Below are 16059 nucleotides of genomic sequence, written 5' to 3'. Positions count from 1 at the left end.
GGCTATTTCCTACATTAGTCCTTTCTTCTGACAATATTAAACATCGGAGCAGAGAATTAACTTGCAAAACAATAATATTATCTCGGACTATTTTCTTTTGGAATGCAGTTTATCATTCTTCTGGCTGAAGTAAAAGAGTAATACTGTGATTATCACAAATGTATATGAATTGTACCGATTTATTTCCTTGCTTCGTCCAGTTAACTTCCTGATTTGACTTTTTTTTCTTTAAAACATATTTGAAATATTCAAGGTTCAATATTGTCTACCGCTAAGCCAATACAAACTGATTGGTAGTTATAAATACATATTTCGTAGGTTGTTTTGTATTTTTAGAACTTCAACTGAAGTGTAGGAATACATAAGATGCAATTGTAGTTTCTATGAATTAAATATAGGTTTTTACTTTAGAAGTCCCCTTATACTCGTACCTACTTAAAACCACTGGAAGTGTCTCGGAGAATGCGCTCGGTCCACGCCTTTCTATGGAAACTGAGCGACATTTTCATTTGAAGGTGAACCAGCGGTGGTAGGTCATTCAAAATGGAAAGTCACATATATTTTGCATTGACATACGGTTGTGCGCAACTGTTCACCAGCAAAAATATCCTCGAAGGTTTCTGAAAGCTTTTTCGGAGGTAATAAATCCATTAAACATAATTAGCCACACTTTAATTGTCATTTGCTTTCAGTTCGCAGCTTCTGGATTACGCTGAGCGGGTCCAACCTTTTATGCTTGTAATTATTGTTTGGTGTGAGTAATTTTCAAGTTGCCGTCCATGAATATTATATAAGCATATACACCAATAAACGATGAATCCTATACAAATTAAAGAACTTAAAATACTGATAGCGAGGAAAATGCTTAAACTTTAATACTACGTAATTATTCTGAAATCTTTCACTTATTTCGTTGATTTCAGAAATAGAATGTAGAGGATTCCGTGTAAGGTATCTATTCCGAGACACGAAACGAATTTCTGATCACCAATAGAGAAGCACACTCGTGCGAAAGGCAAAGAACATTAGATCATTAGTGACCATAAAATGTGTGCCTTCTTTTCACTTCTATCTCATCTGGTGGAAGCATAAAGGTTCTGAATTTTTATGTACCAAAACATTATCGATTCAAGCGCATTGGAATTATATTAGTTCCTTTTTTTTAGTCCGTGTCAAGAAATATTGTTATCAATGACTAAACTGCACGGAAAATGCATAATCAAATCTATTACCGAGACGCAATATGTAGCATGGTTAGGACAATGTTGCTTTTCCTCGGAAGCTATTCAAAACGTGCTGCGTACTCGAGAAGGGACTGCCGTGCTAAGTTGATTTCGTCTTAAAGGGTGTGAATAGAAACCCAGATAAAAGTTGGTTGGAAGGAATATAAGGCCATTCACAATCAACGAGAGACTTAATCTAATTAGTGTCACAATAAGAATAAAGTAATTCGGCGAGGATTTCTAAAAAAGTTTTTTCTTTGGAATAGTAGGAAATCCTTAAATGTATTCATTTATTTTTGGACTGATCTGATGGTAGCATGGCAGATAGACTAATTTCTGGGAATCAGGATCGCGAAATCCCTGATACGTGGATTACGGAATGCTCAAGATGGAATACTGCGGCGACGCAAATCAATTATTGTAAAATATCGCATCTTTCATCTTTGCTTAAGAAACGTTTTGAGATCGCTGGAGGGTGTCTACCTTATCAAATTAGGAAAAGGAATTGGGTTTAAAGAAAAGCTCGATAAGGTAAGCCTGATGTGATATTTTGAGTTTTGCAGTGATCGACAGTAGTATCTTAATGGGTCGCGGAGCATAATTGGTCAATTGCGTCGAAATATGATCAATGGTGAAGGAACGGTAGGAGAAAGTGGAGGTAATGAGAAGCCTAAGATTGCTATATATGTATCAATAGAAAAGGAAAATATGTTTCAAGCTGTTTTTATATTATTTATATTTATTAAAAATTTTGTACCTCTCACTTATATATTCTTGAATGAAAGTCTCACGGAAGTAAATAATAATTTAAACGGAGAGGCGATATAGCGCTAGCGAACAAAAACACAGAGAAGCACATTCAAATTACACTCACACGTATTCCGAATTTTCGGTGGTAAAACCACCTTCCTCTATGGAAAGAAGACAGTTCCTTCCAGTTCGAATAGAGCTATTAGAAGCTTAATCAGTCCTTGATTTGTTTAATGCATATCATTAAAGATAACTTTCTCAAATTATTCAAAACTCATTCAGGTATCAAGAGATTTGTGATACTGTTTTTTCGCAACATAATAAAACTGTACTGTAGGAGCGTCGCGAAAATCGTGGGAATGAGCAATGCGCAGGGTCAAGGTAAATGGATGACTTTTATCCATCTTATTAACAAAATGGCTCATGTGCGAGCTCGTATTTTTGGCTTGACAGTTCAAATTATGGTTTTAAAGGTTATATTCTAGACCAAATAAAGATGACGTATTTGTTTCGTACCAATTTTTAACACAATGTATGGCCTCAATGCAAATCATATAGAGTAGCCAAGTTGTGAGAAAGGGTGAGATCAGGAGGAGGGGGATACATTTTCTAAAGAAGTATGGTGTTATAAAAACGTTAAGAAAAGATCGATTTTGTCATTAAATTTAGAATCGTAGGTCTAAACCCAGGAAATATAACAGTGGAATTGGCAAGAAGAGAGAGGTGAACAAAGTATCAAACAACAATTAATTTAAATTCAATGCGAGACAGTGATGACTAAATAAATTAGTAATTGCTCAAGGTTAAGATACTAAAAAAGTCCAATCCTAAATATTGAAATGAAATAAGTAGCTTTGGAATTCCACGCACACTTTATTTAGAACGACCTGCGATGACGTCCAACGTCGAAACCTAGGTCGTGTTCTAAATAAAGCACATATGTTTGGAATTACAAAGTTACTTATTTCATTTCAATATGCTATATAAATTCCATAAAGTTACACCGGAGACAACAAATATCAATCCTGTAGCCAATAAAGTATATTAGAAAACAAAACTTCTTCCTGTGTTTTCATTTCGATTATAATTCGTCGGCTACAGTCATGCACATCTTTTGGTAACTAGAAGCTAATAGTTCACTTATTATCGTTTATGGTATTATCAATCATTGGATGAGGTCCATGACGCACCTGGAGCGAGCTGAGTTGGCGCTAACAACTCAAAGTAGCTACATCAACAAAGCTCGAAGGGCTCGGAAGGCTGATATTTTGTGGAAGCGGGGGGGAAAGGAAAATAAGGGGAAAGAAAACAGATGGAGGACGAAGGTTGGCGAGGGAAAGGGGGAAAGAGTAAAAGAACGTCGGATCGGAGTGGGTATTCAAGTGTGAGGCGAAGGCACATAGGTAGACAGAGAGGTAGGAAAGGAGCTTTCCTCAAGTGAGGAGGAAGAGAGGGAGAGAGAGCAACACCCACCCCTCCGCGCGCATGCGCGATGAGCGAGGACTCCGGAGTCGCCACACGGCATCTCGCCTCAGTGGTATCGAGAGACCTTTCCGAGTGCGACCTGTTTGTCCATCTCCCGCTTCTTCCCCCCTCCCCTTCTTTTGGACACTCCCTAACCCTCGCATTAGTATCCCTTAAATGGGGAAGATAGCCCTTAGAAACTGCTGAACATCGTTTAATCGGATTATAGAATTGTGCACCTCGCGTTGTGCGTGAGACGATATATTTTTCGGCGTCGCGAATATACGTGTGTGCGGACTTCATCTCCAAGTCTTTCGAAGTGACTTCGCTCCGTCTTGCGAATCCAAGCATTGAAGTCTCCCGAGGATTTACTGCGTCATCCGCCCGTACAAGTCTCCTGAGGAATAACGAACGGAGCGAGGTGGAAACGGGTTCTCCAACGTATGCGGCTCATGTTCTCCAAAGTGAACTCGAGAGAAAATTTTCCGTCGAGAGCAGAGCGTCTTTTGGTGTTGTGTGTGAGTGGATGAGGAGGTTAAGTCTTCAGAAGGTTCCCAGGGCGTTTGTTCTTTTGCCACGTTATTATCAACGTTTCCCCTTGACACTTACCCCGTGCTGAACGGGGTTGAGGGCCGAGCGGAGCCGAAAAAGGAGCTGAAGAGGACCACTTGAGTGTAATAGCTCCTCTCGCGACGGGGTTCACGGGGAAAGGGGGAGGAGGGTCAGGCGAGCCGAGGGCGCAATCCAAGATGGCTGCCCCGCGAGCCGCTGAGCCGGATTCCACCCCCATATGTCGGTGCCGCGTCCTCTACCTGGGTTCGGCAGTACCCCACGTCACCAAGGATGGTCTCCAGGGGATTCAGGAGCCGTTGAGGGAACTCTACCCAGAGCAAGGAGCTTCTGGAGCCAAGGGAATTGACTCATGGCTCAGCGTGTGGTCCAACGGTTTGCTCTTAGAGAATGTGGACGAGAACCTCAAGAAAGTCACCCGCTTCTTCCCCATTGAGAGTCTTCACTACTGCGCCGCCGTCAGATATGTGGCAGTGGTTCCAGGTTCCGGGAGTGGGAATAATAATGGAGGCAGCGCTCGGTTTTTGCCCCTCGATTCACCGTTCGCGAGGGGTCCATCCGCACGACACCCTCCACTCTTCGCGGCCATCCTCCGCCGGACCACCGGGATAAAAGTCCTCGAGTGTCACACGTTCATCTGCAAGAGAGAAATGGCTGCCAATGCCCTGGTTAGGTGCTGCTTCCACGCTTACGCGGACTCCTCTTATGCTCGAAATGCAGACACGGGAGGAGGGGGGAATAGCGTTTACGGCACCCTCCGTACAGTGGCATCGACCACAATACGCCGTGACGGAAGCACCAATGCTAAGAGCAACGGCAAGAAGGGTGGTTCTGTCATCGGAGACCCTGTGACTAGCATTGAAAAGGTCGAGGGTTGGAGAACAACACCGACAACCAACGGTCATGGCCCTCCTCCTCCTTCCCAGAATGGCACCCTCAGGTCTTCGGCCGCCGATGAAATATCCGTGTACAACGGAGACGAAAATCACAAGGTTTGGGCGGGAGGAGAACCGGACTACTCCGGGGATTACTCCGGCAGCACCTTGAGGAGTGTTAGATCCTCCAACACGGCCACCCCCGGGGGTACAAACAGGAGGCCCCGGCAAGTGTCTAAAGCGACGCCCCCTCCTCCTCCGCCTCCGGCACCATCGGATGCGGACGAGAGGAAGAAGGCCAAAGAGAAGAACGCCAAAAGGAACAACAACAACAAGGAAATGATGGTGATGGTGCACCACAACGGCGGAGCACCCACACTGATGCGGTCCAATGGAAGACCAGCGAGCGCCATGAGCGGTGGGATGACCAACGGAGGCATGATGCGGGCGCCCTCGGTGCCGGCCCTGCATCTCGGCAATGGGTATGCCCACCCACACCAAATGCCTCCCCCTCCCCACCACATGGTGCTCCTCCATCCCCCTGCCGCGCACCCCCACGGGAAGCGGATGATGCAGCACCCGCACTCGGGCACTTTCACCCACAGACCCAAATCCGCGGCCCCCGCCGGTATGATGATTCCCAGGGGCATCCCGCCGCCTATAATCCTGGCCCCCGCCCCCATGGCCACCATGCCCCACAACAAGAAGGGCAAGGGCATGCCTCATCCGGTAATCCAGTACCCCCCGACCCACGTCCCGCACCCTGCAATGGTGCCGCCCTCCATGGTCCCCCCCATGATGCACCCTCAGTTCATGCACGCCGAAGAACCCGTGTACATGCCATCTGCGAGGCCCCTGAGTCCGGTGGCCTCCTTCCAGCCCGCCCACTTCCCCCATGAGGCGTACTTGATGCAGCAGTACGCAACGACCGAGAGGCCTGGGAGGAGGCGGAGGGCGGGTGCCCCTAAAGACCAGAGGAGGATGCGGAGGGAGCATGAGGAGGAGGAGGACGGAAGGGACGAGGAGGAGGTGGCAGTGGAGCTCTCCGCGGAGGGAGAGGAGCTGCCCATGGACTCGCCCTTTAACACTGGGATTTACAGAAAGAAGGGACACCTCAACGAGAGAGCCTTCTCGTATTCCATCCGACAGGAGCACAGGGCCCGCTCATACGGGTCCCTCGCGAACCTCAAGTTCGCCACGAATGGGGGAAACGGAGTAGGCCCGTCGGGAACCCCTCGCGAGGATGTGAAGAAGGAGCGGGAGATAATGCAGATGATGCAAGACCTGGACCTGTCTGGAGATGACCTCGAAAGGTCGGAGGTGCCCCCGGAGGTTTATGAGAGCAGGAGGAGAAGAGCGGACTCGGCAGCAGTAGCCTCAGGACGGAGGTGAAAAAATTGATTCGAAGGTAAATATTATGCAAATAATACTTATCTTAGCTACATTTAGTTTCTTTTCATCCATTAATATATTTGTTATGTAAAAGTCATGGCTAGCGCCAATGGTCCAAGAGCTTAGTTAGAGAGGTTTTTTGACTCAAAGGCGCTGACTTCTAATACGCATTAATTTTCTCTACGCAGCGCAACGAGATAATCCTTATTTTTTTGTTTCCAAAATAATATTATGGGTATCGTCGTACTTTTCATTAGTATTCACGAGTGGGCTCTTTCGTATTGACAATTTTTGCCGCGTGGAATTCCCGGTGTCTTTGTTGAATAGCGATGAGAGATAGGCGAGAGTGTGTATCCATCATGAGTAGAATCATATATACCTTTGGCTGGGCGCCAGAACAAATCGTTTGTTCTTATGCGCATGCAATGCAAGTTTGACTAGTAGTCATGCAGATATATTTCTATATTTTTCCATGAATTTTGTCATGGAGGCAAGCTGTTAATACATTCAATTACTCTAATAGAATGTTAAAAAACGGATATTGTATTCTATTTGGAATAAAGTTTGAAATGAGTACTTTTGGGTTTGATTCTGATTTTTCCATGAAGTTAGCGCACGTAGCTAATAGCATATTCACGTTTCAGCTTTTGTTTTATAATCCAAGTTAGAGCAAAACGTTTTCTATATAGATGACGATGAATACTTCTTGATCTTTAAGGCCATTGACGATGGATTCTCCGTCAAGGTCATAGACTTCCCACGTCGTAAAATCGACTAATCCGAGTATCGATTGCATTTATTTGTTGTCCTCGACATTACGTATTTCAAATTCATAAATCTCATGTCTCCTATATTCAGTTGTTCCCGGCTCAACCTTGTGGAAATTCATTTTAATTAAATTAATAATGCAAAGTATCTTTCCACTGTCCTTTATTCACGTACCGTTAGTACGTGAATAAAGGACAGTGGAAAGATACTTTGTATTCTTAATTCAATTACTCATGTCTCCTCTTTATTTATCATTCATTTTTCCATGATGCAAGTGATAAATTATGAGCGTGAGTAGTATCAAAGCAATCAAGTGAAAATCTTTAAGTTCATCGTAAAATTTGACAAGGGCGTTTTGTGTAACTCAGTGTCCATTCCGAATTGTATGCGGAGAGTATCATTTCATAATGATTTATTTCACGTTATATCTTATTTTATTGCTTGGTATTTCTTAAATTGCAATGAAATTCTTTTGCTGAAGTTAGGGCACACAAAAATGTATGCCTTTTTATATGTACTCAAATGTTAAATTGCTATTTGATCCAAGGTTTATTGCAACCAATCAAAAATGATGATTATTTTATCAGACAGTCTCTGGCTTCACTTAGTGGAAATCCTTCACGCAAGTCATTAATGAGGGAAGGCTAACCTTTCAGATTCCACTAGAGTTTTTATTGTGCACAGCCATGGCTACTTAGCAAAGCAAAATCATCGATCATGCGGCCTCGCAACCAAACTATGGTCGTGCAGAATAAATATTCTAGTGGAATTTGCAGAGTTAGTCTTCCCTCATTTACACCTATTATTTTTTTCCCCCGAAGAAACAACACCTGTCCAAATATTGCCTAACTTTGTCACACTATAGTCATTTTTGGTGGAAGTAAATCACAAGCGGTGATATTTTTTGGAGCTTTTTTGCTACCCCAAATCTATTTAATTTAAAGATACTATGGGTTAATCATCGTTCCTTACGTGCACTAAATGACTGTTTTTCTTCTGCCTCTAACTTATTGTTTAAAGACTACCACGTTTTTAAATGAATTTTAAAAGAATATCATCAATGAAAAATTAAATATGAGCTTCTTTGCAATAAAATCCCATTTATAATGCCTTGTGCTTTCGTATGATAAAAGCTAGTTTGATCTGGCAACAGAATTCCCTCCGATTTTCTGTTTTTATCTGAAGCAAAATGAGTCATTGACTTCTACACTGTTTGTTTAAATTTCCACTTATTTAATCATTGTCACGTGTAGCCTGTTATTTCAATTCCCACTTCTTTCTACTTACCTTTATTAATATTTACTCATTTTGATTTTATATTATTGTGAGAGCCTCTGAGTGAGGGAGTCGAATATAGTCATGTTGTCAGAATATCTATTCTAGAAAAAAATCGGGCACACTCGGTTCTTACCATAAAATCTATGATGTAACGTACTGGAAAGTGGTTTGAGTCAATCAATTTGATTGTAATGCCGACTTGGAAATTTGATTATCTGTCAATATAAAGAATCAAAGTTCATCAAGAGAAATTTTCCAATGGAAGTACGCGAAAAATATTGCAGTAGCTGCAGGTATGTTATGGTGTTATTTCCTCATTTAAAAACATTTCATCAATTTCAATAGAATTTCTTTAGTAAATCTTAATTTAGACTTAATGGCGTTTTTCTTAATTAGTATATCCTGAATAATTAACTTGGGCTGAATAGTCAATCATTGAGTTGGAAAGAAGCAGACAGTAATGACTTTCAGCAAACTGATAAATTTTATTGTTATTCATAGACTTAAATTTCAACTGTTAACGAAAAAGGGGGTTTGAAGCATTTCAATTGGTGATTTCACAAAAAAGGTAGAAAAGACGCGAAAAAAAGATACAAAATGAATTTTTGTACAAGTCAATTTATTGATGATTATTTTCGTGTTTTGAATGTAAAATGATTGTCAGTTTTGTTTTATCAATTTCGGAGTCATTCATTTTTTAAAGGTGTGAAGTGGGCACAAAAATATGGAGCAGCATAGACTTCCCTCGATCTTTGTTATATTTAAGGCGCTCGACTATTGTCATCAGTTATACAGTGAGGAACAAATGGAAAATGTAGAAAACGAGAATGGAGATGAGTTTAGAGAAAACTAGCGCTCTTGTTGATCTATTAATAACATCATCATTGAATGCTGTCTTTGATTTAATCAGACGGGCAGCATGCTGTTGCACCTGGGCTCAACAAACCCCGTGCAAGTAAGAGCTGCAATACAATAACTGGTAATAGAATCTGATTCCAAGCTTGATGTGATTAAATAATACTTGTTACACTAATCCGATCTTTTCACCCGGGTTAGAGAATGCGTAAGAGATTGGAAATAAAATTATAACGTATTTTGCTCGCGATTACTACACATGACAGCTTGCCTAGAATAAATTATAATTCTAATGGTAACCGAATGCTGTATATTTGCTAACGTTGTTTGATTTTTATTTTCTTTCCAAATGTTGAAATATTTACTGCTACTATCAAAAGCTGATGCTAGGAAAAATGATTGAGGAATCGAAAGAGTCAACTTCCAGGATGTCCTGATGGCAATGAATTTATTGTTCAAAGTTAGAATTCGGTCACTTATTTTTTCAGTTCATTATGCACGCAGCATCAATTTTTTTCCATTCCATTTCATATATATGCGACTCATGCAATTACTTGGGCGTGTATACTGCATGTATGTATTGGTTGCTGACCGAAATATTTCTAGTCGTTTCAAGTAATATTATTTTTAAATATATGAATGTCAAGCATGCATTTTTTAAAATTCATCGACAGTCGTAGTTTCATTCTTTTACATCCATGTGATGGCAGCTGTGTAAATATTGTCAGTTGTAATACCGGAACGTGTCTGCATATCAATTATAGGAGATTCAATGCAGGTGTTCCGAGAATGTTATGCATTGCAAAATTATGCATCGGCAATTTATTTTCGGAATTCGGCCTGCATTAGTAAAATATACCGGTACTCATTATCACAGGTTTGTCACTTTGTATACATCTTTTGTAAAATATGAAACTTCACTTCAGGCACTTGTTTAATTTTCACATACATTAGATGTGGAATGAAGAGGTTATAGTTAGTTTTATTGTTTAGTTTTATTTAGTGGAGAGGATTTATTGTTTCGAGATTTTTCCCCACAATATGCACCACTAGTGGAGAATGAATACGCCTTCTGTGAGTCTAAAGATCCAATATCACTGAGATTCTTATGGAAATAGTTGACGTTGCATAAGAAAATTACTTGGTTTACTCGTACGTCAGCTCTGGAAGCAAGGAATCGTTGTCATCTAAAGTGGTAGCCTCTAAATAACCAGGTGGCGCGGCCTCACCTCTTGCCCACGTTCGAACAAAAGGCTTAACGATTGAATATTTGTAATGAATGGGAACTACATATTCCAGAGAAATCGTCAACATATTATCCTAATGGGTACAGAGCTCACGCACAAGGAACGAACGGAACTCAGAAAACTTAGTTTTCCAAATACCGCCGCCGTTTACCATGTCGCCTGTTCGAGTTCCCCGCTCCCCAAAGTGAAGGAATGTTTCGAACGGAATTCAAATTGCCGGCGGAGCGCCTTATATTAGCGGTATGCGGTCGCTAGGCCACGGTTGCCCTCCGGGTCCATCCGAGATGGTGGCGGAGGGAGGATGGATGAATGGGGAAGGACGGGAGAGGAGAGGTCGAGAGCCGAGGTCCTTGTGGCGTCCCACTTGGTCGAAAAGGAGGGCAGCGTCAGGTGGACGGATTGTCCCGTCCTTAAGGGTGTGTCCTCAACACCTCAGTCGCCGCCGCCGATTGAACTCGACTAATGAGTGGTCGTGAGAATGGATTTCAGTGCAAAAGCACAACGCATGTATTTAGTGTGTACGTATAAGCATTTAGTTTCCTCGCTCAGTCACATCGATCCGTTAGCCGTGGATACGTTTGACCCAAATGAAGAATTAAGTCAATAGAAGTTGGAGAATCTAAAAGAATTAATGCGTGACAAATTTTCTGAATTTTTAGGGCTGTTTGTTCGGCTTACATTTAAGAAGACATCGCGGGCTATTCGAAAATCTTAAAAAATATTCGGAGCATAAAGGCAAAGAAAGAAGGCGTGAAAGAACATAGGCTATTAAGTGTGGCGCACAATTCATTTCTTTGACGAAAATAGACATCTGTGCAAGAGCAATAAGAACTACGTTTTATACTAACGTAATGTCGGTGTATCTACTAATAGCGGCAATTTACCACAAGAGCTATAATTTTCTTCAAATATTTGGCATGGGTTAAATTTTTTGGAATCATCCAGTAGAATCTTATTTTTATGGCTGGATATTAATGCGTTTTGTTCGAAGAGTGAAGAAAGCTATCAATTCAAATTTGTCATACTGATTAATATAATTAACATTTATAACATTTTCTTGAATTATGATTTACTCGAAATTTATTTTTTTTATATTGCTAATTTCATGGTCTACTCAATTCTTCAATCACCGTCTTGAATTCATTAAATCAGTAACCTCTCCATCACTCTTGTGAATTCTGATTTGAAAGCTGTCCAAGATGAATAAACAGCTAAAGGTGAATAACCAAAAATTTGGATTATATAAGTATTTCAAACTCTGAATTGTAATTATAATTCCTTAATTGAAAATTCCAAACTATTGCTATTTTATACAAATGCGATTGTGTTAATTCTTCGTTCGATAGTAATGTTTTCCAGAATAAGTCATTTACATATTTTTGACCTATACAAAAACATATATTTGAGCTATAATTATTTCAAGGAGTGCCAAACTTTGGAGCCTAACTTAGTTTTAGGTCCGTAAAAGCATTCCAGGAAAGAAACTGCGGTGTAGAAAATCTCGGAGAAATTGTGAACATTCGATGTTTTAATCATATGCGTGGCCAACGCCGCAAAAATTTTCAGCCAGAAGCAAACGTATTGTGTATCACGTAACAAGTTTCTCATCATAAAGTGTTTTCTGTAGCATGAATACCAATGCATTTTAATGGTAATGTGTGTGAGATCCGAAACTTACTGTCATTCTGTTTCGGCATTCTCACTTGTCTAACAACCATGGTTTCCACGGCGAGGGACTAGGTTTCGAGCCCGAAAATAGCATTTTAATCATATTATAGTTATACAGGTGGGAGATCACCTGTAGAATAGAATTTGCACTTGTGTTGTGAAGAAAACTCTTCACAAGTCCTAAGTATCACCCATCGGTTGTATGTGAGACTGAAGGCTGCCGTTAGTCCTTAATTAAGACCATATCGATGCGTTCAACACCCGATTTCGCCCTGCTCTATGTACCTTCATATCTCTTCATCATCAACATTTACACCAAAGATTGATGTGCATTTTCTTGATACTTAGATATCCATTTCCTCCTCTTCCCAATGCATACGAGCACAATACTTTCGTTAGTGGTTCTAATAACCTCGACAAATGCGCGCTCTCCCCAGTTATTTCTTGGTAGATTTGCTAGAAAGCTGATTCTCTGCCCTTTGTCTCAAAGTTGCTGACTGCGTTAGAAAAGTTTTTGCTTAAAATGCTTTTCGAAGGGAATTATGCAGGAAATTTTATTTGGTTCTCGAAATTATATCAAGAAAATTAGGTGCTTAATAGGTAGTTACACTCTATTCAAGGCACTGTGCTAATTTATGCATTCAGTAGTTGGGCTGCTGTGATTTGGTGCTACGATCGATATTACGAAAGAGTTTCCAATAGGACGCGACGGGCACCGCATGAACTTATTTCTTCGGCAGCAGTCGCATGACGTATGCATTATCTCATTCCGAAATTTTATGTTAATTTACATGTAAATCAAATGTTGTGATACAATTGACCTTTCTGTGGAAGGGAAATAATGGTGACATCATATGATGCTGCAAAGTGTGATTCCATTATTCATGGTTGGGTAAGAAAAACTTCATTGCGGAAATAGCATAGGCAATAGGCTGAAGTAATCGACTCTGAAATAACCGTCCGGGAGCGTTGTTTGGTTGGCTAACACCGTAGGCGGGTCTTGGATGTCAAAAGTGTCGTGCGTCATCTTCAAATGGTATTCGTATACGGAAACACATCGCAAGGTCACGCCAGAACTGTTTCGTTCGGCATGATTTATTCCCTTGTAGCGCACCGAGAGCGACAACTGATCGATCTGAAGCCAATAAAGTCATTTAATGGCTATTCTTATCAAAGTGAAGGTTATCAAGAAGTATTCGTCGCGAACTATTTCGGAGAGGGTCACTTATTTCATCATTTGAAAGGGTCCCCTAAAACCCTAAATGGCAATTTAATACTCCTCAGATAGATAGGTGTATGTACCTTTTTTTAAATAATACATAGCTGCTAAGTGGTTTCCTCAGGGAATTTGTTTCAATGGTACCCACCGTGAGTTTCGCCTTATACAATTTGATATTCGTGGGTATTACATTAACCCTGATACAAAATTTTGCACCCGGAAAAATACCAATTAAATGAAAGAAATTTAATTGGTATCGGCTTCTGAAATCAGAGTACATGACCAGTTCCGTCGTCTATGTCGCCTGTAGCTTCACAGAAAGTTTTCGCAGCTGGAGAATGAAACATTTTTAACTGATGTGTTTTAACTGAAGGCATCTCTTAGATTTGAACCCAGATTCTTTCTGTCGGTGACTTGAACGCTTACCTCTAAAGCATTATTAGCTATGGCTAATGACAAGTATAAAGCTTGTTTTGCTTGGAAAAGAATATCCTCCTTCCGCAAAATTTAGCAGCCGGAAGTCATCAATTTGTTTCGTTATTTTGAGATTACCGTTAAGGCTATCCAGGTTCAAGTCCACTCCTAAACCGAAAATTTTCATCTGAATATTCGTAGCTAAGGTAAACAGGATCCAGAAAACAGTCTCTGCATAGTCTGACAATATAATGAGTCTGTACTGGTTTGAGATTTCAAATAAATACCATTAAATAGCTTAAAATACCAATAAAAGAAAATTCGATCGTGGTTTTTTTACGTTCCTGGCAAAAAAGTTGGGACTAACTTTGCGGGTGCCATTTTTTTCGTTTGCCGGTTTAACTTTAAAAATTTTCGTTAAGTATTGCCTATATGTGGTCATGGTATCCGAACTTCAAATTGCTCAGCGTTTCCGATAAGCAAGGGATCTGTCCCAAATCCCAAATTTTCAATCGACTAAACTTTCGGACTGGTGTCGTCGAGGCCATATCTATGCGGAGGTCCGATGCGGTGGTTATGTATTTAGATGGTCACGGGGATGTGGCGGAGGTTGACTTTGGACGGGTCACTGGGACGTTCCGTTATAACACCCTCTCCCACCATCCTCCGCGCCCTCCCCCTCCCCACCCCGTTCCTCTCCCCCCTCCCCTGCGCCCACCAAACAAACTTGCTCCCCAGACCCTCCCCCCATGCCGACCTCCCCTTCGTCGCATCTCCACCTCTAACATTCGCCCACTCCACTTTCCCATTAACCCTATTCCTCCCCAATTCCACCTTTTTCGATATCTCTTCCTCAACGCTCCCCCCCTCCTCATCTGCGCCTTTCCCCCCAAAAACCGCTTCATTACTGTACTCTTGACTAAAGATCCCTCCCCAGCCTCGCCCTCTCCAAACACCATCGAAAATCTCCGCTTCCAAATTTGGGACCCAGAGATTAACCACCTGCTCACACACCAATCTGGAGGCAAGCGGCACTGGTTCCCTCATGAGGGTCATTTTCTGTTCCCTCGGGTGACGGCTTTTCACGATTCATTCACCTACCTCTCCCCTCCAACTAGACCCCATCGATCCTCTCTTTATTAATATTCGTATTTACCCTGTGTGCGACACCATGCGAGCTTACTCTACTCATTCCCCATCAAATTTTCGTCGTACACAAAAGGATTTGAATGTATTATTAATGTAGTATTTTATTAATTCCCCAAACCTGTCGAGCAGCAATTCCCCAATTGGAATTTAGGTTACGCTACCAATGAAGCCAGTTTGATTTTGACTATGATCTTCACTGTCTTCTAACATATGCTATTGTCTCACATGTATTTACTAATGCCGATAAATGGAAAATGGTTTTGAAACCAATGGAGTCTCCACTTTCTCAGTTACCACTCCGATGCTCGAGTTGTGGTTCACGAACTCGTCGGCCATATCTATAAAGGTCTCCGTTTTTTGTTGCAGATTTCTGCTTTGGTAGGTTTCCTCCCTTAACATCTGCAGCTATCGACTTAACCTATAGCATGATAGGAGTTGTATGGACTATTGTGGGTTATAAGTAAATAATTTTAAGCTGTAGCTCCTTATCTTTGGTATTTAAAATTACACTCTTTCAGGCAGTAGGTAGGGTGTCAATTGGCAGTCATATGATTTTGGTGGCTTTTTCATGGCATTAGAACAAAAAATAGCCTAATATCTGCAAGCCTTGGCACAGTAAATATGGTAGAAATCATTGAGAAAATTTTAATATTTGAATGCTGTCCTTCTTCATAGAAAAAGTTTAAATAGATGAGTAGTAATTCTACATGTATGTAGATTGGAAGAGCAGTCTTGAGGCCGAGATTTCTCTATTTCATGCAATGTATGTGTTCCAAATATGGACATTTTAGAGTAAATACTAGGGTAGTAAAGTAAAATTTAGGGTAGCACTTACTGTGCTCAGTTAGTGTCCACGTTTAAATCTTTCAATTGAACTTATTTCGTACTCTTTCTTTTTCTTGACAAGTATTGATAAGATTATTTTCATTTCTCGGTGCGCTAGTATTTAAATGCGTCACCCTGGACAACCGTCACCTCACAATATCTTCCTAGATACGAAGAAAAAATATTCCATATTGTGCATCTTCGCAACAACCATTGGCTGCACTGAGTGGTGGAGAAAGGGTTGTCCTCGATTGTATATTTAACAACATTAAACTCTAGCTATGAACCAAATCCGCATTATTTCTTCCATCCACCAAACCATCTTCCCTCAGCATACCCATGTCCTAACACAGCCGACCTCC

The 16059-nt window shown here is 41.1% G+C and overlaps 1 protein-coding gene across 1 annotated transcript in view; it reads left to right on the top strand.

The window, feature by feature from the left end:
• The first annotated feature begins 3528 nt into the window (after positions 1–3528).
• The window catches only part of LOC139689626 (uncharacterized), a 40164-nt gene continuing 27633 nt past the window's right edge, over positions 3529–16059 (top strand). The window contains exon 1 of the mRNA XM_071586797.1: positions 3529–6290. Coding sequence (XP_071442898.1) covers positions 4187–6274 — 2088 coding nt within the window. The 5' untranslated portion in view covers positions 3529–4186 and the 3' untranslated portion in view covers positions 6275–6290. The remainder of the gene's footprint in view (positions 6291–16059) is intronic.

Source organism: Hetaerina americana, unplaced genomic scaffold, assembly GCF_022747635.1.
Source record: "Hetaerina americana unplaced genomic scaffold, ioHetAmer1.1.p SCAF_26, whole genome shotgun sequence".
NCBI lineage: Eukaryota > Metazoa > Arthropoda > Insecta > Odonata > Calopterygidae > Hetaerina > Hetaerina americana.
The sequence above is the reverse complement of the archived record's forward strand: the minus strand, read 5'-3'. Positions and strand labels throughout refer to the sequence as shown.